The sequence below is a fragment of the Lepidochelys kempii genome, chromosome 7, assembly GCF_965140285.1.
Source record: "Lepidochelys kempii isolate rLepKem1 chromosome 7, rLepKem1.hap1, whole genome shotgun sequence".
In the NCBI taxonomy this organism is placed as follows: Eukaryota; Metazoa; Chordata; order Testudines; family Cheloniidae; genus Lepidochelys; species Lepidochelys kempii.
In genome coordinates this window covers 9,673,673-9,684,621 of record NC_136386.1, presented here as the reverse complement: position 1 = coordinate 9,684,621, position 10,949 = coordinate 9,673,673, and the positions used below count along the sequence as shown (strand labels likewise).

The following is a 10,949-nucleotide window of genomic DNA, read 5'->3' as shown; positions in this document are numbered from 1 at the left end:
AGACTGGAGGAAGACAGGCTCTGGATCCAAATAGCTGGAGCTCATTAATTAAGGGAGAATTTGAATTTTGAAAAATGCAGCCTCTCATTTTGGTTGTCTGGGATTTTGTTTTGTTTTTAAAGTGACTGTGTAGCTTGTGAAATTCCCAGAGTATCCATCTTGCTCTGAAGCCTCCGCTCCCCAGAACAGATAATGCCCAGGCAGCTGAAATTCAAGCTTCCCGTAATAACTTACCAACATGCTTCCATGTTAGCCTGGAGGGACCATCTCTAGACATGAAAGGTTAGTTCAGTCTTCATGGCTTACTTGGTCCTTGTTCTGTCTGCTGAGATTGAAAGCAAGGAGTTCAATTACAGTGCCAGTGGCGACTGCGGCTTGTGCTTCAGATCAGCTGAAGTTTGCTATTTTACCCTTTCGGTAGGAGCTGCAACAAGCTGTTCACCAAAGGTCCAACCCATGATATACAAGCCCCTCTAGGATCACTTGGAATCACTCCTGATGAGTTCACCAATGTGTGCACCTTGAGATGAAAAGCCAGCCAGAGAGATGAGAGAATCGCACGAAACCCTCCAGAAAATGACACGGAATGAGGCAAGTGTGGGAGCTAATAGAAAGGCAAGAGTTTATGAGCCCAGAAAAAGAATAAAATGTTTAAGTCCTTAATTGTTTTGCTTGACAATTTCTCCCAGAATTAAGCTTTCCAGAAGCTTATGAGTTTGCCAAGCATTGTCAATAAAGTAGATCATGCACACGAGGCAAGTTTTCCAAGCCAACAAGCTCTAGTCTTAACATCAACACTCTCCGGTAAAATGAATCTACATGAAACATGAAATATTTATTAAGTATCAATGGTCTCACAGAAACCTTAATGAAGACAGGTATCTTCTTACACTTTATCCAGTATGACAATACGTTGGCGAAACACATAGCTAACAACATGATGGTGAATGTCAAGTCTGAAACAATTATAGCAATTCACCACAATAATGGGTAGCCAGCGTGTGGACATGTAGTACTAATAAAAGTAATGACATCCATCCACAATTATTTATGTTACAGTAACATATGGCTGCCAAATGAAAAACAAATGGCAAGGATTTGCAAGTGAATTCTTGCAAATAAATTTTCTTTAATCACAGAGGCTCAGCTTAAAAGTCCTCAGATGGGAGACAATATAAATGCAGAATACTGTCATTATTATTGTGCCATACTTTACTGTCTCTAAACAATGAGCCTGATTCTATTGCCCATACAGGTTTTTCCACTGATGTAACTGCATTAATCATTGGAATTATTACGGATTCACGTCAGAGAACTTGCAGTTCTCAGGAATTTTACAAAAACAAAAAAAAAAAGTTTCAGTAAAACTTTGGCTCACCTTTGCCTGACAAAGGGAAAAAAGAGCCCAAGAATGCATATGCTTAATTTAAGCATATGAATGTCCCCATTCACTTCAATGGACTTTGAATCAGAGCCATTATATTTGCAAAACATAATTCTCTGTTAAATACATAATTTTCTGGCAGAGGAGTGTATGTGTGTGTGTATATATATAAAAATACTGTGAAAAATACACCAGTAAATATAAAATGGCAACATTCAGGATCAAATGCAATCAATTTATTTTGTGAGGTCACATTTAATATTCGGGAGGGAGGCGCGGGGAAGTTAAACAATTCACAGATAACACTGATACAACATGAATAAAAAACACCCCCAAAAAAGCATGCAGCACAGACCAACTAATGTTTGCTTTAAAAAAAATGTTCCCCCGGTTAAACTAAATACCAGCTGAGGCCTTAGCTATTGTAAACTTACCTACATTCTTTTAAGTACTAACTTCACAAAGATTGAATGCAGAATGTAAAGTCTCAAAAAATTCGTGAAAATAAAGGATTACATACATTTTTCCTACAAAATTATTTCTAGACTAGATGAGTAGACAGGTCTTCAAACAACATTTTAAACAAGGAAGCACTGGTTTAACTACCTTATCTGTTTTCTGAAGTGTTTTATGCACACACTTTTGAAAAGATATATTTTTATTTTATTTTATTTACATGTAAAGAACCCAATTCTGCGAGGAACTCAGAATTCTCTGGGCGCATCTTCGCTTGTAGACTATGGTGAGAATCAGGATTCTTTCCTGTCTACTTCCCACTCTTGTGCTCATGCATTAGAAGTGCTACAACGAAGCAAGCTGCTCCGTTCTTTTCTACCACAAGCTTTGACCACCCTCTATGGCCAAATTGTGGCCTGTCATGTAATCTGAAGCTTCAGATGCCAGGTATACTACAGCCGCCTGCAGGTCTGTCACTTGAGCCAGCTTCCCAGCAGGAATATCTGTTAGCCAGCGCTGTACCAGAGGCTTCAGATCTTCAGAATGGATGAGCGGCGTGTCTACAATTCCCCTAAAAATCACACACACACAGTTACATTTTTCATACGTAGCACTTATAACAATAAAACAAGTAAAAAGAAAAGGAGGACTTGCGGCACCTTAGAGACGAACCAATTTATTTGAGCATGAGCTTTCGTGAGCTACAGCTCACGCTCACGAAAGCTCATGCTCAAATAAATTGGTTAGTCTCTAAGGTGCCACAAGTCCTCCTGTTCTTTTTGCGAATACAGACTAACACAGCTGTTACTCTGAAATAAAACAAGTGGTGACGGGAATACAAAATGCCACTTCGAAAAGAAAACCATGAAATAATAAAGTAAGATCCCAGCTTTCATAGGTGCTGGCACTAGTGGTGCCGGTCGTCCTGCTGCTGCACATCCTGGCTTGAAGTTGTTTCCATCATATACAGGGTTTACAGTCTGGTTCAATATCCCCACCATACAGATTGGTCCAGCACCCCTGGACAACGTTAGACATCATGTAGCTCTGCTAAGGAGTTAGCACACAAACTTCAATCATGGTTGTCCCTTCCTGTCTTTCATGGTTGATAAATCGACTTAGCGGTTTCCTCTTAAAGAGAGCACTCATCGTTTGTATCGTTGGCTAACATAGGTGCCCCGTTATCTTCGGTTACTTACCAGAATACCCAATTTACATTTTCCTATAGAAAACAAACATAACGTAGAAACAAAATGAGCACAACCAGTCTGTCTCTGCATTTTGGAAATGTGTTCCATTTACCAATTTCTTTTTTCATCAATGCACAGCCTAATGTTACACAACATGTTTGCATACAGTTCAGAAACTGAAAACAGTCCAAGTTTCCATATGCCAAAATACTGAAAACAAAATCCAGCAGCACCTTTCGCAGCACTAAATTCACTTTAAGATGAAAAGGGGGCAGGGAAAGGAAAAAGTTAAGCAAAATATGCCAAGCATAACCCCCCATTGAATAAACAGCATGACCAGTTACAAAACGTGTACTAAGCTGGATTGTTTCCCATTAATGAGCCAACTACAGAACGCATTAAAACTCTGCTAAGTTCATTTCCCTCACATGCCCTAAAAATGAGTGGAAACTGTAGAATGCACATTACAGTACTAATATTTGGCTGGCTTTGATGACTTTAACTGGAACTGATTTGTCATACTCCTCCTTAACAACATATTTGTATTTTGTGAAATGTGTCATTTTTTCAGTCCCTGAACAAATATATTTACATAACTGTATCTAACGAGGAATTACATTTAACTTCTCAGAAACGACAATAACTAAAACCTGAACTGCCAATTCCACTTCATTAGTGTGGTAGAAATGCATTCCAAATGTTAATAAAAATTCCAACATGCTGATAAATTAGCGCTTCTAAGGAGCATGTGACACCTTGGTTAACATATTCAACCTCAATTATATTTCTCTTCGGCACCCTGTTATCTGGAACCTTTGCTGGCAATCAGAGGTGCTGTTTTTCAGTGGCCAATTTTCTAGATAATGTAGCTTATCAACACTGTGGGTAAACTTGCCAATGAAATCAGGCTGCACTGAACCACACACGCTAATTGCATCTCTTTTTTATGCATATTTACAGACTGTCACTTCAAAGAAATCAGTGGCCCATTGAGGCACCCAGTTAGCTGGAAGAATTGCCTCTTGCAAATGAAAATTAGCAAACAAGCTAGTGATAAATATGAAATGAACAAAGTATAAAAATACCGTTTTGTTCTGAAACTTCATCATCCCAATTTATCCTTCCAAGGAAATAGGTCTGAGAAACACACTGGATTCTGGGTATGCGATTTACCTTTTGTTTTAAATGAAGCCTGAAATTTTCGATTTACCGCATTACTAGGTGGAAGGAATTCAGAATACCCCCAACATTTCCATTTTTAGTAATGGGACACACTTTAAATACCAGCTTTATATTTGCTTTTAATTATCAATAAAAACCATAACTATTCAGAAATGCTGAGCAAGGACAAATTGATTGAGCTCTCACATAGTAATACAAAAATAGAATAAATTCCAGTATAACGTGTAGACAGTCTACTTATTTCTCCTAAGCACAGTCTCCCTCCCACCTGTTTAGCACTGGTTTTCTGGAGAGAAAACCGGAGTTTTAGTTGCAGAAGTGAAAGCTATGGTCCTAATCCTCCTCTAACTTGATATACACCTGTGTAAAACTGGTGTCTATCCACTGAATTCAATAGGGTTACTCTTGATTTACACCAAGCACTATATCTGTTGGCAAACATTCGCAGGATCTGGTTCTAGGTTTCCATGCCTCTATAGTGTTTTGATACCCTAATTAGCGAATGCTGGCATTTTTAAATGAGGGTTTTGTTTTACTAAGAAGAGGATCCAGATTAAGAAAAATAATATATGTATATTCATCAACCAACTTCAAACAGATAACATGGAGACTAAATATAGTCAGAGCAAACTATAAATCATTGAACCAGTGCCTTCAGCTGCCCTTCCTTTAATTTTGTTTCAAGAGTAAGAGGTCTGATGAAAAAAAAATATCACAGGCAATTTTTATCGAGAGAAAAAGATGTAGCACACAACTTAAAGTTGCAAACACACATACTGATACTATAAATATTAAGCATGTCATTGATCGTACACATCTTCTGGGAAAGGCTTGGTGCCAAGTTGGGCAATTTAATGTTGTAGAACCCTTTTAGGCAGATTTCAGTTGGCTTCTAACCAGTTCCAGCAAAGACAAGTGCCAATGCATTAATTCCCTACCTCATCTAGTATGCCGTGCTGGGCCTATCAGTACTTTCTGTTGCATGTCAATGTTTTATCAAACTGCTGGTTCCTTAAGGTTAGACATGAACATCAGTATTCCATTGTTGATGCATAGAGCAATTTGAGACATTAAAAAACAAAAACAAAATGCAATTGCCTAAAGCATCTCCACAATGAGAGAGAGTGGGGAAAAAAAATCACTTAACTGGATTTGTGTGTGTTCAATCCCCATATGAGCGGGGTGGGGGGGAGAAGAGGGGGGAACTTCCCTCTCGGTGTAACTTGATTTCTTTCATATGAGTTATTAATTTGAATGAGTTAAGTACACTCCACTTAATCAGAAAATGTTTAATCAGGAGATACACTTAATTGGGACTTCTCTCAAGGAATTACGTTTAAATCCAAAGATACTTAACAGCAATGACTGCTGCTTAATGGGGACAGTAATGCTGCTTAATTGGGAAGCCTTTGGGTGATATAGTGGTGCTTAGCTCTTTCCTGTGCTACAATCTCACACTACTTTTGTGTGTGTACTCCCCTAGCAATGGTTTGCACACCCTCCATAATTGGGGCACATGTGGAAATTTTTATTTGCTTCACCACCTCCTGAACTCCTTTCAGACCAACTCTAGATACTGGGCATCTTATAGCTGCCTCTAGTCTAGACAGTAGCTCAGCCCCTCTTTCATTGCACATGGTGCCTCCTTCCTACTCCATATACCTATCCAATAACATGACAGGCTCTGAAGTGCCCTGGACTGCAGATGAAGCAGGAGATCATAAGCTTGAGAATCTTAATATCCTGGAACCAGGGGTGATGGCGCTTGCATGGGATCCAGGTTAAGGAGCTTGAGGCACCTTGGAATCTCCACAGAGCAAGGAGCTGACACATTCTGCTGGTGAAGCAGAGCTTATTAGTCAAGGAGGCTAAATAGCAATGCATAGAGATGGTGTTAGTTGCATGTGGAACCTGTGTTGTTTGGCAACTCAGGCCAGTTAGCTTCTACTGACGTTGCTGACAAGGTCTTCAGGGGAAAGACAAGAGAGAGTGTTATATGAGCAAGCCAGTGAGAGCACTGATTAGCACAGCTGATTAGCCCAGGCTTACAGGCCTGGCCTACTGTGTTGCTATGCAAATTAGAAGCTCTGCAGGATATGGGCTTCAAATCAAACTTCAGGGGACACATCTGACCCCCAGATGACTGAGAATTTTGGTTCACTAGGGTTCAGATAACCCAGGTTTGACCATAGTTGCTGTTCAAGGAACTTAGAATTCAAGCTCCAGCTCAAATTGCCCTATCCAAATAGAGCACCAGTCTGAAGTTCTCCCCCTTTAAAAACAAACTGGAATGAAATTTTTTGGGGGGAGGGGTATGAATGCAATTCAAAATTTGCAAAATCAAGCACGCAATCAGGACACCCTGAAAAAGCAAAGGTTCTTTTATAATGTCTACTCAGCCACATTGCATATTTGTAGTATTTTCTATCACTTGTTAAATAGAAAATGTCATATGTTATTGATTGTTGTATTAATGCATGTGCTAACATTGTCAAGGCAGCTTGATTAAGTGGGGGGCACTGTCACAGATAGAATTTACCCCTACTGTCCCTCAGGGTTTCAGCTGCAAGAGGGCAGCTGTAAGTTGTTACCTGGACTCTATATAAGCCCCAGTGGTTGCTGCCCAACTGAATAATTGCATCCATTTCTCATTCTGGTCTTGCCCTCTCACCTGCCAGTTTCGTCCAGTTTTGAGGATGTGCTGTTTTCCCATAGATCCTCAAATGAGAAGATGCAACCATTTAATGCTGCTTCAACTCTCCTCTAGTTGGGCTTCCTGCCACCAGGAGACTGGGCAGAAATTAAAAGTGGCCCAAGACAGGGTGAATCTAGCCCAGCATACAATGTGACCAATTAGGAGGCATTTGAGACACAAGGCATTACTAAAAGTTTCTCTTGAAATATTTTGCAATTTTCCAACTATGGAATGGTCCAATTTTCATCACCTTCATGTAGCATCAGTGCCAGTTCTTTGCACTAAAATAAGTAATAAATTTTAAGGATATGATTCATTTAACTTTACATAATTAGCAATTTAGCTGCAAAATCAATCAACACATAATATTTTATTCTCATGGGACATTAACACTTATCTTTCCAGTTCAGCAGCTATTAGGTATTGTATGTTGTGTCTACTGTTCTTGATGAAGATGGGTTAATTTAATGTGGGGTTTTATTTTTTTCCCCCTCACTTTGATAGTATCTGGGACAGATCTACTGGTGACCATAGGAATTTTGTCACTGATTTCAGTGGTATCAGGATGAGGCCCTATGTTAATAATATCACGTGAGAGCAAAATATAATATATTCATAAGATTCTGGCATGCAATGTCAAGGGCTGATAGGTTTTTAACACTGCCAATTGGATAGCGCATTGGCTATTTGTGATCTGGGTTGGATCCAAAGAAAATTTGCCTTGTGAATCTACAAGCTAGGAATGAACTTCTCTCTCACTCACTCTCCAACTCCCCCCATCCTCAGTATCCCTCCCAAAAAGAAAGAGGCTGTACTGGTGAACTATATAAAATGTGAGGCAGGGATACCTGGTCAGCAAGAGAATTCAGAAATTCAATAAATTATGCAAAAATCCCTGCCATAACATTGTATGCACGGATACATTTTATGCACGGCTCCGATGCTATGTTTGATATGCTCATTTACAAAAATAAATTGATGAAAGCTGACAAGAAAGGAAAAGAAAAAAAAGAGTGAATGTTGTCATGTTGAAAGAACGCTCGAGGTCAGATGTGACGATGTGGAGATATAAGGACACTGATAATAGCCAGGATCCAACAAAGCACTTCAGCATGTCCCCGATTCCAGAAGAAGGATGGACTCAGGTTTGTGCTTGCAAGCTTTCCTGAACTGGGACCCAAGTGCTCCACTATAATCATCAGGCAGTTCCATTGACTTCAGCAGGAGTACGCGCCTGCTTAAAATAAAGCCTGTGCTTAAATGCTTTGCTGAACTGAGGCCTCTGTGCACATTTCTGGGGTTCCATGGGGTCCTTTTATTGAAATAGTTGCATGTTATAATAAAGTCTATATGCCAGGTTCACTTGAGCATTCAGGTAGACCTGTAAAACCGGGCCAGACCCTCACTCTTCCACCCAGCAAAGCATTCAGCATCATAAGTGGGCCTATTGCCCCAGAGAGGAACCGGGCCTGAAATTGTGAGGTGCTGAGCACTTAAAAATGCGTGCAATGGGAGCAGAAGATGCCCAGCACCTTGCAAAATCAGATTGTGAGCTAGGACTGGAAGATTTGACTCACGGGGATTGTGTGAATATATCTGTGGACACGCCAGAACCTCTCTTTAATGTACAGAATGAGACTGAAATATGTATTCCACGTTTCCATGTCAGCAGAGAAATGAATTTGAATATCCAGTCATTGAAAAGAACATAAGTGCATTTGAGTTCAACATGCAGTGTTTTAAGTACATGCGAGTGCCAGCATGTATGTATCAAGAGCTCCTTACCTGGGTACATTGTTAATAATAAGCCAAGAAAATCATGGACAATATACGCCTGATCCGAACCCCATTGAACGTAATGGAAAAACTCCTGTTGATTTGAGTGGGCTTCCAGTCAGACCATATGTGATTATTAAATATTCATAACTAGTATGTCTAAACCAGGGTTCCTCCGGTATAGCAAAAGCTCTTTTCCTCACTGAGCATTGGCAGCCTTCAATGAACAAAAGTCTCCCTTATTACAATGGGATTCCCACATAGAGAGAGTTTGCAGGTGTGGGACCAAAAAGTCTAGGATGAGTAAGAATTATTAAAATTAAACTCAGTTTTGGTTAATGATAGAAAAAGAAAATCCTCTGAACGGATTTTTCCCTTCCAAGCATCAAAATACCTTTTCTCCATTTTCAGACAACTCACAGCTAACATGAAGTTTTACTATACTCTCTGCAAAAATGTTTTATATGTATATATATTCATTCCTGCAAAATTTCCTGCAAAAAAAGTTACCGGTTGAGCTGAAATTTCTCCTGCTTGTTAAATAAGTGTATTTAACAAGCAGCAGACATTTCAGCCCAACGGGTAATTTTTTGCAGAAAGTTTTAAACACCTGAAAGCTTATAACTTAAGTGCCTCTTTAACCACGGTTATTCTGAATGTGACACTAATATTCCGGCTATATTAATAAAGGGTACCGATATATTTCTCAGCCAGAAAGTATATTGAAACATGACCATTATTTTCTGATTCTGGTGGGCCCCAGGAGCTCCAACCTGTATATAAAAATTAATTCATTGCAGCTAAAAGCCTCTCTGCTTCCTACCTCTATTGTTAACACTAGCTCTGCCTTGCCAGTTCTTGCTACAGCTTTGCTAACTTCATTCAGTCCTCCTGGCCCTGGAAGCTGGTGTAGAGTCACTAGAGCTAGACACTGGATCAGCAACGTTGAGCTGTTGGTACTGGTGTGAGTAAATCCTAGTTCAGAAATAGGATGTTATTTAAGTAATCTGTGGATTGCAATGAGCTAAGAATGGAATCACATTTATTATTAGTAGTAATAAATAATAATAATAAACAGAGCCAGCATACAGAAGTAAATCAAAGAATTTATAGAATCAAAATAAAGATATTTTCAATTGAACTCTGTGATATTTTTCTCCACTTTATGGATTAAAATATTTAACTTGTTTTTCTTAATTTCATGTACATCATATTTTCATTATTACAAATACCAGTTAGTTAAACTTCTGGGTTAAAATTCTGCACTTCTTACTCTGATTGACTTCAGTGGTCTATGGAATTTGACCGCTCCCAATTAATGTAATCCACTTGAGTTTTTGCTCAGTATTAACTTGCACTGAAAATTGTATAATAAAGAGTGTGTGTGAGAGAGAGAAAGAGAAAAAGTGTGTGAGAGGAAAAAAAAAAACTTTGCTTCGTGTTATTAAAAGAACAAAAACAAATAAACAACATAACCCAAAACCCCCTACATCTTTAAGATTTCAAAAATTAGGTAAAATGTAACTTGTAATGAATAGTTTTTGAAAAAATTAAACCTAAAAATCCTGTAATTGCCAGAGCTGAATGGTGTCTCAATTACAGCACTACAATACAGCTTTTAAAGTGTCTGTATATTTGTCTGAAGTAAAAGAAAAAAAGAAAAAAAAAAAGGAGAAGCATTGTCTATTAAGTGCCAAAAGCCTTTTCTTAAACCACAGAAGGCCTGGACAGAACTAAGGAAATTTTTCATCTGGAAGAGAAATGCGAAAAATTACCCTTCATGTTATTGGAAAACCTATTATCAAATGCTAAAACCTTTTCTCAAATCCCTCAATATACACAGCCATGGAGAACACTTTGGTTATAGTGATTAAACCTTTGTTAAGCAGAAGGCAAAATAAAAAGGGATGCAATCCACCTGCTAATTAGCAACTTTGTTTTCCTAGATTTTCTTAATTTGAGCAGTGAACACTTCTTATAACATTTCATTTTTTCTGTACTTTATAAAATGAGACTACATTGTACTTACGGGGAAATGCAGTTGACTCTTACTCCCCTGTCAATCCATTCAGTTCCTAATGTCTGTGTTAATTTTACGACCCCAGCTTTTGAGGCGTTGTATGCTAACTGCTTCTGCGGGTGAGGCACTAGAATAATTCAGAAATATGAAATATTGATTCTTCACATATTAATATGCACAGGGAAGCTAAAAATCACAACATGCACAGATGAACTAGCTGCCCTTTCCCCTGATGTTTGGCAGGTA

At 38.8% G+C, this 10,949-nt stretch overlaps 1 protein-coding gene across 1 annotated transcript in view; it reads right to left on the bottom strand.

Annotated features, from left to right (window-relative positions):
• Nucleotides 1-2,215: 2,215 nt before the first annotated feature.
• Nucleotides 2,216-10,949, bottom strand: part of LOC140915157 (uncharacterized) — a 48,693-nt gene continuing 39,959 nt past the window's right edge. The window contains exons 9-10 of the mRNA XM_078853915.1: nucleotides 10,713-10,830; nucleotides 2,216-2,411 (exon numbers count right to left, since the gene is read on the bottom strand). Of these exons, the coding sequence (XP_078710041.1) occupies nucleotides 2,216-2,411; nucleotides 10,713-10,830 (314 nt within the window). The remainder of the gene's footprint in view (nucleotides 2,412-10,712; nucleotides 10,831-10,949) is intronic.